General features: G+C 35.2%; 1 protein-coding gene across 1 annotated transcript in view; it reads left to right on the top strand.

Annotated features, from left to right (window-relative positions):
- The window catches only part of LOC114362657 (uncharacterized), a 30,008-nt gene extending 10,929 nt beyond the window's left edge, over positions 1-19,079 (top strand). Inside the window, exons 3-6 of the mRNA XM_028318130.1 lie at positions 1,150-1,285; positions 5,390-5,523; positions 12,866-13,070; positions 17,664-19,079. Of these exons, the coding sequence (XP_028173931.1) occupies positions 1,150-1,285; positions 5,390-5,523; positions 12,866-13,070; positions 17,664-17,758 (570 nt within the window). The 3' untranslated portion in view covers positions 17,759-19,079. The remainder of the gene's footprint in view (positions 1-1,149; positions 1,286-5,389; positions 5,524-12,865; positions 13,071-17,663) is intronic.
- The last annotated feature ends 264 nt before the right edge of the window (positions 19,080-19,343 follow it).

The following is a 19,343-nucleotide window of genomic DNA, read 5'->3' as shown; positions in this document are numbered from 1 at the left end:
GATACGAACTGAATTTATTAGGGGCGTCGTCATACACTGCGATATGCCCCATTGTGAGGAGAGATGCTCGGAAAATAAATGTTGTATCTGCTATAAAGTGTATATCCGTTTGTTCGGAATCGATAGAGCGTTTTTAACTTCCTATATTTTTGGTCGCTGAAGCGTGAATAGGCAGAATATTGTGTGCGCGTTTTGCAAAATGCCCGTACCAATCACAGACAGACAAAGTAATAGACTCATAATTTAAGTTCGACTTTGAGTTTGTCTCTTAAATTGACAGTTTCCGAGAAACAAGATATAGAAATAAGTTTTCTAACTCAATTTGATCGTGCGAGTTAAAACTTATTTATTTGTTGTGGCATTATTTTCAAACAAATAACTGGATAAATTGACTTGTGGTAGAATAATTTGAATAGTTGTACGCTTTTAATTATAGAGGCGTATTTGGAATTAGTTCACGTTAAAATAATTTCTGTTCATGTTAGTTTAATAGTTCTGAAAATATCACAAGAGAAGTTTTAATCGATTCTAATTAACTAAAGATCCAACTACCTATCCTAATCCAATAACCAATTCAATACTAATTCCTCCCATAGTATTTTTGGTGTGGCTATACAAGCTAAAAATAGCTTGACCTAGCAATACATCGAGACAGCATATTGGCTGTTTCTGAGAAGTGGCGAAAGAAACTCATTCCTTGTCAGCCGTTCATTTGTTTCAGAAATCGAATAAGGTATAAGGCCCAGTGTACCTACCATGAGTTTACGATAAGTGTGCTCGCTAGTGAGTACGTCAAAAATCTCTATGAAGATTTTGTTTCTTGAAAGTAGCCGTTAGGGGCGCTGAACAATATATCATACAAGTAATGTCATTTTTTTAAGCAGTCGCTAGCGAGCACACCTATCGTAAACTCATGGTAAGCACACTGAACAAACAGTTGAAACGCAACTGCAACGAAAGTGCAACTGCTAGTTACTTTTGAGTTGCATCTAAGTTTCTGCCATAGCGTCCGTTGAGAGACCACACATGACGCGACCAGTTTGAAACTTTCAGTTTCAGTTTCATTCATCAGAATCATCACAAAGTTGCAGTTTCGTTGCAGTTGCGTTTCACCGTCTGTTCTGGGCCTAATTGTTAATTTCTTTGCAGCTACAAAAGTCAGATGACCGAAGAGTGGTGCTCCACCCAGTGATGCTGAAGTCTAGTGGGCTGTATAGATGCGAGGTGTCGGCAGAAGCGCCGAGTTTCGCATCGGGATCAGACGAAGGCAGGATGGAAGTTTTATGTAAGTCTTTACTCATACGCTCAAATATTTATATATAATGCAGTCGGTACAAGGCACGTCCTTGGTCCCAAGGCCTTTGTCCAGCAGTAGACATCATATGGCTGAAACGAACGAATGAAACAAAGCATGTATTTCACCAAAATCGAACCTGATATAAGATGCAGTCTAGGATAGTACATACCGCCCAGTAAATGCCTATTCACTCTCTTGAAGAGGCATGGATTATTGCTGTAGAAGGCGGCGTATTCCAGTCCCTAGTTGTTCGCATTATAAAATATCTTCAAATGCTGTTAGGCATAATTAATAAAATATGTCATACAAGACCTACAAAATAAAAATTAATTTTGTAGACAATAGTGATACTACTCTTTTTGCGATCTGTGTGCCTACCATGAGTTTACGTTAGGTGTGCTCGCTAGCGACTGCGTAAAAAAATGACATTTAAATGTATGACATATTGTGCAGCGCCCCTAGTGGCTACTTTCAAGAAATAGGATCTTCATAGAATTTTTTGACGTATTCGCTAGCGAGCTCACCTAACGTAAACTCATGGTAGGCACACTGTTATAGAGAACTATAGGTAGGTACCTACCATTGAAGTTATTTTGCTGTAGAAGTCCAATACCCCAGGGTTTCCGTGAGCATTATTGCGAAATTGCGAAAATACGGACATCCTTTTAAATCCGTCTTTGTATATTTCACATTCAAACAAGTATTTTATACATTTTGACATAACACTATTCCAGTAAACCGAGGATTTATCCACGTTCCTCACTGCGGCTCGTTTACAATATACTCGCATTGCACTCATAAACTACGGGATTCATGGACATTTTAAATCCCCTGAAAATGAAACGCCATTTTTGTCTATTTGCTCCAAAAATACAGGCCGAAGTCCCGGCGATCCAATATATTCGGATCCTTTATCCCTTATCAAGGTAATCGGGTCCACGAAGCGAGTTTTGTTCTTGACTGAATTCTAATGTGCCGCTATGGGGACCCTGCTGATAATGTCTTTAATAAGGAAACATGCGCTCGGAAAGTATTGCCGCTTTAAAGAATTTTTGGGAAAAGTATTCTTTGGGGCTAAACTTAATATCGTGAAGCTGAAGTGTTTGTTTATTTCTTTTTGGTTGAACGCGCTTATCTCAGGAACTACTGGTTTGAATTGAAAAATTATCATCACTCTCCATCACGTGCAATGCAGGCCAAGAGCTTCATTCCTCGTTGCGAAAAAACATTTAGGCTGAGTTGCACCACCTAACTTTGACAGTAACTATAACGATAACCGATGTATTTTGTTTGGAGTTTGACAGATTTTTGACGTTTGTCAAAGTTAAAGTAAGATGGTGCAACCCAGCCTAAGTTGAGTTAAATTAAGGGGTAGGAAGGTAGGCTATGACCAATAGGAGCAGAGTCAGTGAAAAATTTTACAAAAACTAAGAAAACTGTTAAAACTATTTTACACGCGTACGAACTCGCTAGCTATGTCTTTAATGAGGAAACATTTCTCTGAAATTGTTGCCGCTTTAGAAAATTTTGACAAAAGTATTCATCGGAACGTTCGGTGAATTTGAAGGTAATTTATCAAACGCCGATTCCTTTGGATACGATAAATTGAGTAGACGAGCTCGTTTGCATTATCCATTATGTATTTATCTTTTCGAAATAAAGGTTTTGAAGATGTCAATTATTGAAGCATCTGGCTTTTTATTGGTTTGTACTTATGGTATCATAAAATTAGCTGTTTTGTTTTTACTTGAGTCAAATAAAAGCTTTAATATCTGGACACAATTTAAAATTAGGTAATCTTTAGTGCCGCTAACATTTTTGTTTACTGCCAATAAAGAGATCTCGCTTTATTTGATATCGTAAGAACCGTCATTTCCTAAATAAGGTTTCAGGGGAAAAAAGTGATACTTTTAGAAACATTTTTCATTTACTTCCTAGTTGTTTACTAACTATATCGACTTGTCGTAAAATGATTTGACATGATGTTCGAAATCTTTCGCAATATTCGTAATTTTGTGACGACCAGTTTAACATATTGGCGAGTTTACAAAACGATACCTGAAAATTACTTTTTCACTCGGTCAATGACCTGTGAAAAATCGGATAACCTTGTTTTACTAAACAAAATACGGTGGTAGCTCACAAATTGGAACGGCGTTGTATTGCTCTGTCCGTTGCATGTTCAAATCCAATCATACAGTCAGTGTCATAAAAACTAGGATCAATTACTGCGAATCCAGCCAGTGTTATTACTTTGTACAGTCAGCTGCACATCAAATGGCAAAAAAAATACAGGGTGTCCCGAACCAGATGAATATATATTTTTTTAAATATTGATTCGCTAATTTACTTATAGTAGGTAATACACGTGTGGTTATAGGTTATATTGATTAGGGACCTATCGGATCCCAGTAGGAAACAAGTGCTGAAAATCACTTTATTTTATATTAATCGAGCTCAACAAAATCCGTAAAGTTCAATCAAGTAATTTTTCTAAAATTGCGGCATAACATTCGAAATTGATTTTTAAAAGAGTACAGACAGTGTATTAAATTACAATAGAAATCTGAAATTATTATTAGAAAACAAAAATTGAATATAACCATGTCTTCAAATTAAAATTCATAACTCGTAATCGAAAAGGAAGCGATTTTTTCCTGGCGGGGCCTTATTGGTTAATCCAACTTATTTTTTTTTATTTCCAACTGGTATTTATTTAATAGGACAACCAACAAAACATACACTACAAGACAATCAATTTTGTACCTGGCCACCCTGTATTTTTGTTGCAAAATAGAAGCTATTATACGTAGTACTTATTATTATTCTGTGCCACTATTTAAGATACTAGGTGATTAGCTTGATGTACCGCTGTCGTATTCTAAAATGTGATTTCGGTAAAAAACTCAAGGTTGGATGATTAATGCTTTAAGTTACCTTACGTAAGATTAAATGATTAATAGCCTTAACTTTGTTTAAGTTCACGCCGTATCTAAGTACTTTGCTTGGTTTCACGCTCACTGAGTGGTGTGGTATGAAACTCACGTGGATAGAACCCTGAAGGTTTTTTTTATATAACGCTGCTTTTTATTCTATGACATTAATAAGATGTCACATAATATCAGCATCTCACTTAACATCAGGTCCGATTGCGGTCAAATAACTGCCTTATTCTGCATAAAAAATCCCGTTGCTGAAAGTCCAAATTACAGCGTGTAATTTAAATAACACTTTTTTAAAACTAAAGTCTTTTGGACATTTTTTTTCTCTTTCTGGTATTGATTACGCAATCTAAAAATCGAGTACCTAATATCGCTTTAAATAGTCCTTGAGTAGGTATCGAATGTTTTTAATCTATTATAGAAAGCAATTGATCCCGTTCCAAAAATAAGCAAGATTTTTTTAATAAATTTAAGCAAATATGCGTAACTACTAGATATATTCTTACTTAAAACTGTTTATTTTTGTAACCTTGTGTAAGGCTTCAATATCAAATAACAAATTGGGGCTACTACACTTTGCTGGGCTTGTTACGTACAAGCTTAGATTATTTTAGGAGTCCTATTAGATCAGCCGTTCTGGAACGTTCGATTTTCGAATTCTAATGAATACTTCGCTAGTTTTTAAACGAATAAATCTTTAATACGGTCGCGGGAATAGCCTGGATGCGGGCAGCGCAGGACCGTGCATTGTGGAAAACCTTGGAGGAGGCCTTTGTCCAGCAGTGGATGTCATTTGGCTGAAACGAACGAAATCTTTTATATTGCCGCTAGAGAGATCATCTGAAGAGAAAAAAAAACAGTCGATAGTACTACTAATAAAGACTGGTAGATCTATAAAATAAAGTCTCATAAATAAAACACTGGATACTTAACTTTCACATTACATTGCCTCATTTACAATCACTTATCTTACTTAAAACGCACGGAGACGTCCGCGCACGTCCTTCTATTCTGACGTTTCTAGAGTGACATTACTTACGTCAACGTCACTCTGAACAGCTCATTGGCTAACGATACTAATATTTTAACGTTTAGATTTTTGACAATTAACATTACCTACTTAATTCTAATTTTAGACTTTTGTCCTCAGATTTACCACGAGAAGGCCCAAGAATAACAGGCAACGAGCAAGAGAACAGAAGAGGGGACTCAATGTTCTTGAACTGTACATCGGGACGATCGTACCCAGCTGCTGTGCTTAGTTGGGACATCGACGGAGAGAAGGTTAGTTCNTCAAATTGTTCGTTCGTTCGTTCGTTTCAGCCAAATGACGTCCACTGCTGGACAAAGGCCTCCCGCAAGGATTTCCACGAAGACCGATCCTGCGCCGCATCCAGGCACCCCCCGCGACCTTCACCAGATCGTCGGTCCATCTACGTGGGAGGCCTGCCCACGCTACGTCTTGGGTTACGTCTTAGGAGAAGGTTAGTATCTAGCCATTTTTTTAAGGTCTGGTACACTAATTTCTAACACAATTTCTAACTTGTGTTAGAAATTAGTTCACTGTAAGAATCCTGCCGACAACGGGCATTGGACTTACAACCCTATTGTCATCTGTTTTAAATACATACTTATAAAATTCTTTGCTACCTATTATTTATACTTCTATACTAATATTATAAATGCGAAAGTAACTCTGTCTGTCTGTCTGTCTCTTTTTCACGCCTAAACCACTGAACCAATTAAGATGAAATTTGGCAGTCCCGGGAAAGGACATAGGATAGTTTTTATCCCGGTTTTTGAAACAGGGACGCGCGCGATAAAGTTTTTCTGTGAGAGACAAAATTCAACGCGGGCGAAGCCGCGGGCGGAAAGCAAGTAAATAATAAGGTGACACATAAGCACCTAGCGCCTTAAATCAGTCTAGAAAATAGTGTTTGATATAGCTTCTGTTGTCGCAACACGTCACCTTATAACTAGAAGTCAATCGAAGCAACTTTGATGCCGATATATTGTCTAAGGATGATATCCTGTGCGACATTGCAGGAGCGATTCATGTTCAGTTAACAGCACATCAGATTTTTATTTTAGCACATTTTGTTGCAAAATTTGCCTGTATTACAACGAGATACAACGCCACTGTGTTTACCTTAATGTGCCGTCGTCATAATTTAGGCTCTGTCTATTTATGGATCTAATAGTAGTTTTGCCTGAGGTTCAGTAATTCTTGAAGGATCGGTTCTATGATAAGAACAACTTTATTGTCGGATTTCACCTAATTACCACAGTCTAAGCCTACCCTAAGCTCACGTATGTAGTCTGACGAGCAAAGATTGACTCATGCGATATGGCCAGCTTAGCTAGTTCGCAATTAAGATGAACTAGGCAGCGGTTAACCTAGACTTTAGGACGCATATCAAGGGATTACAACCAGGACAAAGTTTCTGTTTGGAATTTTTGTGTTAAATGTCACTAAATACGGCTAGTCATCTACTTCAGTCCCCAATGTGGGTTCCTAAGTAAAACCTAGGTTTAGAAACTTGAAAGGTTAATATGTGCAAGCCACTTAATTTTAAGCTGCATGTACGCGTATCAAACAAGGCTGTATGTTTCTTTAATAAAATTTAAAAAAAAATAACTTTCTTTGCCACTGCCGAATATTTACTGCCACTGCAGTAGGTACATAATTAATTTTATGTCGCATAATATTGTTTAATTTATGAAATTAATAACATAGGTCTCTGCTACATTGATACTAAGAAGCTTCTACAACCGATTCTTGCCTTTAATAATATTAAAGAAAAAGTAATTTTATTCAGGCAATTAATTTGTGTACATTTTCATTGCACAGCACAAATTTAATTTGAAAACGATACAAATCGAGTAAATAGCCATAGGGCATTTTCTCACAGTGAACCTTTGCGATGAAACAGAAAAAGCAGTGCGTGATTTTACAATTTAAATCTGGCTGTGTAGTAAAATATGGAAATGAAATATTCATTTCTTGGTACCCATTTTTAATAATACGGGATGCGCATTTCGTGAAAATTAAAACTTCAATATTTATTTTAATCATTATTAATGCAAAGACTCCGTCAATTTTACTGTGAATTTAAAATAGAAATGACAATATTACACATATAATATTTATTTTATCATGGGCTCACTTCAATCGAGTACAAAATATTTAGTTATGACTAGCGGCCGCCCGCGACTTCGTTCGCGTGGATCCCGTTTTACCCCCTTCATCTATCTTACGCGGTTTAAATTTTTACATACAAAGGTTTTTTTTCGCTAACTCCCGTTCCCATGGGAATTTTCCAATATCCTGTTGTAACTAAGCTTTAAGTTTATTAAGGTACCTACATGCCAAACTTCAAGCGTCTAACTTAAGCGGTTCAGATTTTTCATACAAAAGGATTTTCCCGCGAATTCCCGTTCCCGTGGGAATTTCGGGAATACTTGCTGTAACTAAGCTTTAACACTAGAAGTGCCGAAGATTACGACCCCCCTAAAAGCGCCGCTGGGTCAATTTTGTCCCAGCATATATTTTGTAACATTTTTTAGTTTCAGGCATGAACATTATGGTTAAAACTATTTGTAGTATCCTTAAAAAATGGTTTATCTATACAGTTAAATCAATATGTACTTATTTCTTTAAAATTATAAATGTATACAATTTTAATTTTGAATTAATTAAAGACAGATATTTTTGGTTTCATATAAAAATAGTCACATATTACATGGTGTTATACTGTATTAAAATTATGAAATTACTAATTTAACTATTCATTGTTCTTTTTGAATAAATAATAAATATCTTACAAATAATAGTGCACATTTTGCACAAAGATTTTTTGTACGGTTTTTTTGTCTCTCTGGTCTACTATATGTTTAGGAACTTCTATAGGTATGGTTATTTTTCTGTTATCCGTACACACACAGTGAAGTTTATTACCAGTTACAATGAAAATTATGTACGTTTAATTTTTAAAAAAATATAAGTCACAAATTTTAAAAATGTATCAAATCATAACTGGCCCATGTCTTGAAGTCACCTTCCTACTAATATTATAAATGTAAAAGTTAATAAAGATTGATTAATTGATGGATGGATGAACCGATGAACGGATAGGAAGGATGAATGGGTGGCTAAAAGCCTTGAACTTGAACTAAGTGAGTGTGGATTCATGGTTAGATCGATTGTTGTTTTTTCACTCTTTTACGCAAAAAATACTAAGCCGATCTTAATAAAACTTTGCAGTTTTATTGTTAATATTTCAGAATAACATAATATAGTCTATAATTAACAATAATATTCCGTTATTTGGTCAAATAACAACGATAAGTGTCAATAAATTAGGTCTTTCTATGATAAACTTAATTTCTTACTAGGTGAAGTTACAGACAAAAACTAGTACAATATATTTACATTTCTGCATTGTAACGAGTCACCTAAACGTTCCTCACCTCCCCATTCTCGTATTTCCTCGAAACAAGGACTCTTCATCGAATTATTGTTGCAAATACCAAGGTGGGACAAAAATGACCCAGTGGCGCTTCTAGGTAAAACCGATTTTAATTTTTTTTCTAATAATGTTATATTATCAAAAACATTAAAAAATGATAAAATTCAATAAATCAGGAAAAGTCAAAAAGTTTCACGGACTTTCGTTGAAAAATAAAAAAGTTGGAGACGATCAAACTCGCGAGTGGGACAAAAATGGGACGGCGGCCTTTCTAGTGTTAAGTTTACTAAGATACCTACATGCCAAATTTCAAGCGTCTAACTTAAGCGGTTTAGATTTTTCATACAAAAGGATTTTCCCGCTAATTCCTGTTCCCGTGGGAATTCCTAAGTATACCTACTGTATCCTGCCCAGGAGTATGAAGAATAATAAAATTGTACCAAGTTTCGTTATAATCCGTCGAGTAGTTTTTGTTTCTATAATGAACATACAGACAGACAGACAGACACACAGACAGACAGACAAAAATTTTACTCATTGCATTTTTGGCATCAGTATCGATCACTAATCACCCCCTGATAGTTATTTTGAAAATATATTTAATTTTCATGTACAGAATTGACCTCTCTACAGATTTATTAAACAGAATAGGTTAATTGTCTTCCTAAAAGAGCGACTTTAGAATTAAATTTAAAGATATCTTGAATTAAATCCAAATTACGTGTTTAAATCGGGTTTCGTCATTAAATTTTCAGCGCTTTGAAACACTAGTGAATCATCCCCTAATTTTATGACAATGTATATTAAGCTTTAACGACCACATCTCTGAATTCTTTAGTGACAACGTCTGATCAAAGTCGTAAATGAACTGATTTACATTTTACGAACCGAATTTTCTGTTAATTAATTACTTAGGCACTTTTCATACGATCCCAGTGCTAAGAATAGGTACTGTAAAGTTCTTAAAATACCTAATGTTACGTACCTGATGTTCAGTATTGCCTAAAATACTTCCTCTTGACTAATTAATTTCAATCTTTTATTTTTTATTTTAGAAGCATTCGCTCTAGTATTGAAGGATTTTCTTGCGTGAGCACATTCCTTTGCAAGCCAAATAGTTTGGCGAGTACGTGAATCCAAAGACTATGCAAATAGAGTCCGGATTCGCGTGCTTACCAAACCACAAAGCATTCACTTGGCGAGTTTCGTTCCGAAGTCGATGCGAATGCTCCTGTCAAACTTAGAGCTGTCAAGTCGAGCTAATTGTTCATACTAACTAGGGCATTCTAGGTCGATAGTTGCTCTATTTCTGCCCTTTGCATAGTAATTAGACTTGCGGCTACGAGTACTAAGTATCAGGCTAGTAAACGTCCGTTTTTTTTTACCGGACTATAATGGCCCGATTTTTTCGCCAGATTTAGCGGTGGTGTATGGTTTATAATTAACGTGTGCATTATGCATCGGACATAGTAGGTCAGGCGAAAAAATTGACCGCAAAAAAGGATAATATCAGTTTGTTTGACGGTCCGTCATCCGGTGAAAAAACGAATGTCTACAAACGGCCTCATCGTATTGCCAAGAATTCATTCGTTTCAACCAAAAAACGTCCACTGCTTGACAAAGGCCTCCCCCAAGTATTTCTACTACACTTTCCGCGACCTTCACCAGATCGTCGGTCTACCGAGTGGAAGGCCTGCCTACAATACCTACGTCTTGAGGTCCGTGGTCGCCACTCGTGAACTTTCCTACCCCAAGGACCATCAGAATCATAAGCTATGGTAGCCTCCTGTCGGTTAAATTCCGCAGTTTAATATTATTAAATCAATATAATGCGACGGAGTGACTGTCTAACCAAATATTAATTTAACGGGACAGTTAATTAACTAAAACACGCCCAACCTTCAATGCTTGCATTTACTTAACCAAGCTCATGGCTTCAAGTATTTGCAGAACAATGTCTTTTAAAATACGATTAGAAACTTCAGTCTGGGCAACGTTGATTTAATAATGGCTGAAAGTAGGCAGGTTACAGGTATTGTATCTCAAAGGCTTTGTAAGTTCTATTTATCTACAACTCTAAGAATTATTAAGTTTTTCCGCTCTGTCTGAAACCTGAGAATGCCGGGATGTTCTTATTACATGTACAATACAACGTAATAAAGACTTGTTATGCTTGAAACCAGGGTAGTACTAACCTTTGAAATCTTTTCCACAAAGAAAAAGGGACCTGAAATTTAAATACATAAACCTTTAAAAAAATGCTGCATCGTTTTTCTAAAGCAAAGTCCAAGAGCTCTTTTGTTTAACAAAAACATAAAGAATCATAATCAGTATCATCAAAACTTTCTTCAGTCTTTGATAAAACATTAAGGAATAAAGTTTCATTAATCTAATGTTAGTTAAGTACTTACAATTTTAAGAGAATACATTAGGCATAATAAATTATAGTCTGAATTCGTATACAGACCACAGCATATAAAGAAAAACCTTGCGACACCATAAATAGTTGTAATAGAAGCGATTTTACACACCTTATAGAATAAGAATAAGAAAGTCTTTATTCAGCTCAATATGGTAGACAAAGCAAGAGTAAACATAATTAACATAAAAAAAACCGGCCAAGTGCGAGTCGGACTCGCTCACCGAGGGTTCCGTACAAACCTGCAAGGTTTACAAAGTTCGTTCATTACGACAATCGAGTCATAACTATGGTATTTTTATTGCTAAATGAAATTCATAAGTTTATATTTATTAAAAAATATATATTTTGTAATGTAACTAAAAATTTAAGGTTTTCGGAACTTTTCCTTCATGTGTGCTATAAAACGTTGCTTCATGCCAAATTTTAAGATTCTAGGTCGACTGGAACTACTGGAAGTACCCTTTAGGTTTTGATTCCCTTGCGAGTACTTGCGAGTTTCAAAATATGCAGCTTAAATTGCTGTTTCTTTTGATTGCGTTGACATAGAAGTTTGATTTTGTTACAACTTAAAGGTATTATAGACCTGAGTATTTGGTATGAATTTCAATTTAATACCTCTACGCATTTATGAGGAAATGGGTAGTAAGTTTAAAATTATTTTAAAAAAATATATTATGTGATGTAACTAAAAATTTATGGTTTTCGTAATTTTTCCTTTATCTATGCTATAAGAAGTTGCTTCGTACCAAATTTCAAGATTCTGAGTTCACGGGAAGCACCCTGTAGGTTTTGATTCCCTTGCAAGTGTCGAAAATTTGCGGCATAAACGGCTGTATCTTTTGATTGCGTTGGCTTAGAAGTTTGATTTTTTCACAGCTTCAAGGGACAGTAGACCTGAGTAATTGATATAAATTTCAGCTTCATACCTCCACGCGTTCCTGAGAAAAAGGGTCTTGACAGACCGACGGACGGACAACAAAGTGATCCTATAAGGGTTCCGTTTTTTCCTTTTGAGGTACGGAACCCTAAAAATACGATGAACAGGCGCCCGCTCAGCAAAAATCGCGACATGACACAAACGTCATGCCGTATAGCCATGTGTGTCGACTGTTACCGCAGAACCCCTACACTACCGCTTGAATGCGAAACAATTAACCAAACTTTAGTATAATTATAACATTATAGTGAATAGCATTACTAAATTATGCATAATTGTTTTACGTACGACATCCTAATGTTCCAACCCAACCACGAAGCTTGCCAAAAGCTCCGAACTAAGTTCCCACAGTGTGTAATGGCAGTCGCAACTTTATCAGCAAACTTATATGTACTTATCCTTATAAAGTTATAAGTATGGAGTACTATCATTATAGACCAATAACAATTACTTTCCAAGCTTTTATTACTTTGACTTTCAAATGTTCCCAGAATTTTGATAAATAATAATAAATAAAAGTATTTTAAAAGTTATACAGTTGCACGCGATGTGATTTTAACCACAATTTCTTATGTTTCTATCTACATATTTACTTAGGTACAGTTTCTGATTAACACCCGTATTCACAAACGATGCTTGCTTAAGTGAAGCAGCAAATCGAACGCACAGCGTTGAATAGAGCTCTGTGATTGGTTCGTGTGTCACCCTGTGCGTCCACGCGCACTGTGAGACCTCATAGACCCTTATCACGACTCCGAGACAACCTACCAGTTATTAACTCGATTCCCTCTTCCCCAGGTGACAGACCCAGATCTCTTAGTGGAGTACCCACCCACGCAGCACTCCCATGGTCTGCTGTCCACCGCTCTCGGTCTCCGAGTGCCGGTCGGGCGGACGATGCAGGTGCGATGTACCGCACGAGTGGCGCCAGCTTGGAGAGAAGGCAGCGAGGCTGTGGTTGGGAACAGCCAGCTGGCTGATAGCAAGGAGGCTATGTTGCTTGGTAAGTTCAAAATAAATTAAATGTTTATTGACTTTTTGGACCAATGATCATGATGCCTGATCCAGAACCTCAGTGAGTATAGGTACCTACTTGTCAATCAGATCGGTAGGTATAAGCTCCGTCGTCGTGAAAGCCAGATATACTTAAACTAGAATCACTTTTGTCAAATTCGATCAATAGAAATATGCGTAATTTTAACATTGAGTAAAGTACCAGTCTTCTCAAAATTACGCGAATATCCAAATGGCCATTTTATAAACTGAACTGGACAAAATTTAGGACAATGCGGGACTTCTAAAATACGTAATAAGGCGCCATTTTCTGTACCTAATAACGTTAACGTTACACGGTAATTTTCAATGTAATGGATGGATGTAGAAAATCACTGTACTAGTTGTTCGAATAGTACCTAATGTTTTTATTCTTTAGGTACTGGCAGTAAGGAAATCAAGTTACATGGTAAGTAGACAGAAAATAAATCCCGAAATTTTGGCAGGGCAAGCTTTTGTTGTGTCCTGATAACAACTCAACCAACTAACGGAAAGTATACAAAGGCTATCAACAAACTTTACTTGTAGGTATTTAAGTTAATGTTTTTTCAAGTAAGTAATTTAATTATAAGTAATCATTATACGGTTTGATACTAAAAATATCCATAATTACCAGAACGACGGACGCTGATAATTTTCTATGATTATACGTTATACGTTCGTTTAAGCTAACTAATGTGACGTATTTCGTAAGATACTTTATCAAATTGAAGGACACAAAAATATCCCCAAGAATATCTGAAATATCTTGCTATCAGCTTTAGCTTGGACCTGGCTGCAATCTTATGCAGGACGCATTTCGAAATATGATTGAACTGTATAACTATAGCTATAAGATCTATAGCGTGTCCGCCCGGAGAATACGATGATCCAAGAAACGTATGAAAATTTGCTGGGTCGGAATTGTATGTTCAGAATATTGCTAGCCTATTAGGAAGATAGGGTTTTTTCTAAATTGAGCCTTTTAACTAAATCCAATATTGTGTCTATATTAAGTAAAAATAGACTCATTTGAGTGTAATTTTTATTCGACCATTTTAATGATAAGTGCGTTAGCCGAGTTATAACCTCGCAGCCTCCAAATTATAATATAAATATTTAACAATAACGTCCAGGGATAAAAAATAACTGTTGTAAATCTAAAAGTCTTGAAAGCTAAAACTATTGATTGATTAGGTGAACAAGGGCCTTATCAGAATGCTATGACTAACTAAAAATAATATGTCTAGTTAGTTGGCGGCACCACTAAAAACCACAGCAAAAATTCACTGTTTTCCATTTGACCTATAAGTTGAGGGTTGTATAAACAAAACCTATGCGTCAAAGGGTTTGTAGTAGCACGGTTTGATGACATAAAATATAAACAGGCCTTTGTAAAATCTATTTACGGACGCGCACTCGCGTGCAGTTGATGTTTAAAATCAACAAACATATTAAGCTTTGTTTACTTTAACACTGTAGGGTAATTTTACTTGTCAAATGGAGACGCTTCATGAAATACAAGAATGAAAAGGTCTGGATTTTCTAGGAGCATCAACTGCACAAACATTATTTTAAACTGCGTGCGAAATGGAATCGAATTCAAAATTCATTAATGAGTCTACGATATAGATTTCTTAGTTAGTGTTACCATTTGAAATACTTATGTGACAAAAAGAAAATTTCTCTAATATCTTTTTACCGCAATTTTCTTAAATTACTGGTTTTTGGACTAACGCAATGCGCCTTTGCGTATTCGTTAACTTAATACAACTTCGCACACTTCGTTTGAAGTACGAATGGGCGTAATTCAAAATTTAAATACCTAAAAGGCGTGCACGCTCGCTAGACGAATTCGTGTCGATTTTATAACGTTAGCACATAAAGGTGAGTATAGGCCGGAGCGTTTACTTGTAACAAAACCACTAGCCGCTCTACGATATTATGGTCTTGTGTTAACCCCTTCACGAACCAAATGTCGTACAACCTGTATTGTACCATTCGTAAGAACTTTACATTACAATTCTCTAGCTAGTCTATACACACCTCAAAGGTATTTGAATATGAGCATTTAACCACGTAAGCTGAGCGGAGTTCCATCTCACCTATAGAATAATTTAATAGCTCCGCTCCGAATGTTCGCTATCATAACAATGTTACAAACGGATGTCGATAGAGATATCTTAGACCATTAACTTTGAGAATAGTTACCTGGCAGTTAGTTGCGAGAACTTATCGGTGCTTAGTTATAGCGAATACTCGTACTGCTTCGTAATAGGTGTATTAGCTGCTTAATTTAATAATCTTGTTCTGTTCGATTTGACATTTAAGGAGCTTACTTACCTGATGTTAATGTTTGGAACGTATTTATATTAGACTACCTACATGAATGAGTTTTAGTATTTTTGTTGTAGTACGTCGGTCTATTATTTAATTAGGATATACTGCAGCAAAAGTCTCAACTATTAAGGGCTTGTATTCCCACGGAGACATTCCGTTTTTTGCAGGATCCCTTTTCATAGGCAATGTTCCGCAAAAAACCGAATCTTTCAAATTTGTAATTAGAATTTCAAACACACGTCATTGTGTGTTCATTCATATGATAGTACAGTTTTGCGGGATTCTACATTACTGGGTCCTGCAAAACTGGATTGTCGTGAAAACGAACGCTACTTTAATGATGAAAAGTTAACCATATTTTATTGTAAGGTTCTTTGACTGTGGATAGACATTGTTTTAGCGATCGATTCCACCAAACAATTTTCACATAACGTTGTAAATGTGCGGGCTTGACAATCGCACAATAAAATTGTTTTGTCCGCTTTATGATTTAACTTTTTATCATGACAAAACAATGATATCGGAAAATACGTTTAGGCAGTATTTTTACAATCGAATAACACAAATAAATTGAAAAAATATTTGGCATGATATGGCATGATCATTCGAACAAAGTGCTATAAATAGAATTACCGCTCCCTTGGTACAATAGTAAGCTATATCTACATTTACAGGTTGTTAGGTACTTAAATGGGTATATGAGCCGACACTAGCCCATGTTAACATGATCATATAAATGGTATGGTGAAGTCAGAAAATTGATATCTTCATTTTAATTATTTTAATTTTCATACAAATCGGATTTTTAAAAAAATATTTTGTATGAAAGTTAAAAAAAATTAAAATGATATCAAATTTCTGACTTCACCATACCATTTATATGAACATGTTAACATGGGCTAGTGTCGGCTCATATAACCTATTTACCTAACATCCTGTATAGTATACATTGTGGTATCTTATGGAGTTGTATTATGGACTATTTTTCAACAAAAACGTGCTATCGAAAAACGAGAATCCATTTGAGATGTTCGGGTATAAATGCGTTTTACATTAGGCATTTGTACTAGTACCAGATTGTATATGAACAGGGAACCTTACGCGTGTATTTGAAAAGGAACTTTACATGCCATATTTCAAAGACTGGTTTTGAGGCTCTCTAGTTTCCACGTGACACTTAGCATGGAAGCAAAATTGCAGTCATCAGCTTCACGCATCCGCGCCTAGCGCGCCTGTGTTCGTTAACAGAATATCTGACTATACGTTTATACTTCTAACCATGCTACTATGTCAACCTTATGTACGGTTGTCCATATAAGAGATATTACACATGTACCTCTAGCATGAACAACTTTTAGTCCAGTCAATTGGTACAAAATAATGGCTTTACCTGGAAAGTTTGCCGGGAGTAATGAAAATTGGTATTTATATAGATTTCGATGTGCTCTTTGCGAATTTCAACTTTGCGACCTCGTATGGTTGCCGCTCGCACCGCCATATTGGAAAAATGCTGCCTAGTAGCAGTTTTTATTAAATGTTTCCTTTCGGATTAACTTTATGACAAAATATGCTTAGAGAAATTAAACTAGAGAAAATTTCCTATTTTTGATGCCTGCACAACCTTTTTGTGAAATCAATAGTTTAGGCGTAGGAGTGCCGTAAATTATACTTCTATATGCTTTTGTCTTCGAATCGTTTGCGTATTCGACAAAATTCGACACTCAATCTTCGAATTAAACGATAACGTGACAGTTTTGATTCTCAAAATAGGTTTCGTGCAACCATTTCTCATACTAAGTTCACTTTACGACACGTTCACAAGGGCGCTGTTGTACTTCTTTGTAGGTACTAAATCTTTTGATGGCGATTCGAATACGCAAACGATTCGAACTCGAAAGATTTTCGTGCTAGCCGTACTGATATTTTAAATAATGTAACATAAATTTTATGCAGGTTCAATCGCAAAAGTCCTGTAGAATAGTAATTACCTATAAGAAAATCAACCAGAAACATTGCTCTGATTCTCCATGCAATGAATTCTACTGCATTTTTTACCCAGTGCTAACTGTTAAAAATAATTGGATACCTACATAAGTGGTTAACCTTTGTAGGAAAGAAATAAATTTATTTATAAAGTAATATTTTATCTAACTACGAAGAATAACAGAACACCCATTTAACCCCTTGAAATCAGTTCTTTACTAACAAACATTATTTGTTTCAGTGCGCAGCTCGAGCGAGGCGTCCACATTAAGCGTAACGCTATTAACACTTCCCTTGGCCTTACTCCTCGGTTCCGTAATACAATTACAAACGTGATAAATTATCTCCCTATTTTATTAACTAAACGTGATCTAGGAGATGACTAACGTGTTAAATAGAATACAAAGATTTCTACTTGGGTTAACTATATTTTGTAAGAGATACAGGCTGATTTAAAAAAAATGTTGCTTTCTTGTATTGATTTGCTTGACTTTGACTTTATTAAAACCTTTTTGAGAGTAATTTATGTTTTTAATTTGTGTACAATAATGTTTTCGAGTACTTTTTAAATACCTTCGAATGTACAAACTGATAAGATCTTACTTTTTATTGTATCTAATACTTTCATTTTTTATCTTGTTTTTTAATTGTTTAATGCATATCGTTAAATCTTAGGTAGTTACAGTTAATAATAGGTATATTAATTTTTTAAATAAAAATATTAAGTCTTCGATACATATCTGTAACGGAATAGTTAAAGCTAGTAATTGTGTAAGAAAATTTAAATCATTTGGCTCATTTTAGTTCTGATAATGTATTTGTTAAAAGATGTATAGAATATTTTCGCAATGGAAAGCTTATGTTTTTTTTTATTCTACAAGATAACTTTTTACTTGAAACTTGTACATAATGTTAGAAACGCCTTCCTAGATGATATTAAATTTGAGATGTAAATAAATGGTTAAATAAATTAGGTGAAAGTAATTTGTTTTTGTAAAATACTAGGTAAATTGAAAACATTTCATGTAAAATAAATTGTAACCTCAAAATTTTTATTGACATTTAAATGTGTGAATTTCAAAAATATCACTTTATTTTCAGTGCATTGACTTGCATTTAACACGTATTTCTAATCGGTTACATTTTTCATGTATAATTTGTATTTGCTGGAATATAATTCTTTCAACGTTTCCAAACATTCCAAACAAAAGTTTCATGTTATTTTAGTAAACTCACAAAGCATAGAAACTTCAACATCCAAATAAATTGGCATTTTGACAGCTTGAAGCTGCTTCAATCTAATGTAATCTGATTTGAATCTATCTAATTTGAATAATTGACAGTGTTTCTATCTAAGCAAAAACTATGAAAATAAAGTTATAAAAAGCTAATCAAATCTTTGCTAATTGACAAAGGTGTTACACGCATTTAAAACGTCATTTTCTATGCTTTTATATTCAAACTCAGTCATATTGGTTGCGTTCTGCGGGCTGCGGTTAGGTCGATGTGAACGCAGCCCGCATTATGTATGAACAACCGCAGAAGATATCCAGCGCAGCAAATCCTTAAGAAATATAATTACATATTTAGGAAAATGCTTTAGTTTTCCTCACTTAATGCAAGTCATTTATTATAAGTTGCTGTTTCCACAGTCCCAAATTGTAAATACAAACTAGAAACACTAAACTTGTCGTTCGCTTTTGTTGTTAACGTGTATTGTAATTAGTCTTACCTGGCATAATTTTGTTGAAATATAAGACAATTTGTTATAAAGGCATTTTATTTTATCCTTTTGGATACGACCAACAAATGATAATATAATGTAACCTAACCCTGTATCAGAAATTCAGAATAGCACACAGGTGGGTTCTTCTATGCTAAGACAGAGGGTTCAATTCCCTCTCTATACTACGAGTAGTAC

The sequence above is a fragment of the Ostrinia furnacalis genome, unplaced genomic scaffold, assembly GCF_004193835.3.
Source record: "Ostrinia furnacalis isolate ACB-3 unplaced genomic scaffold, ASM419383v2 OfSCF6657, whole genome shotgun sequence".
In the NCBI taxonomy this organism is placed as follows: Eukaryota; Metazoa; Arthropoda; class Insecta; order Lepidoptera; family Crambidae; genus Ostrinia; species Ostrinia furnacalis.
The sequence above is the reverse complement of the archived record's forward strand: the minus strand, read 5'-3'. Positions and strand labels throughout refer to the sequence as shown.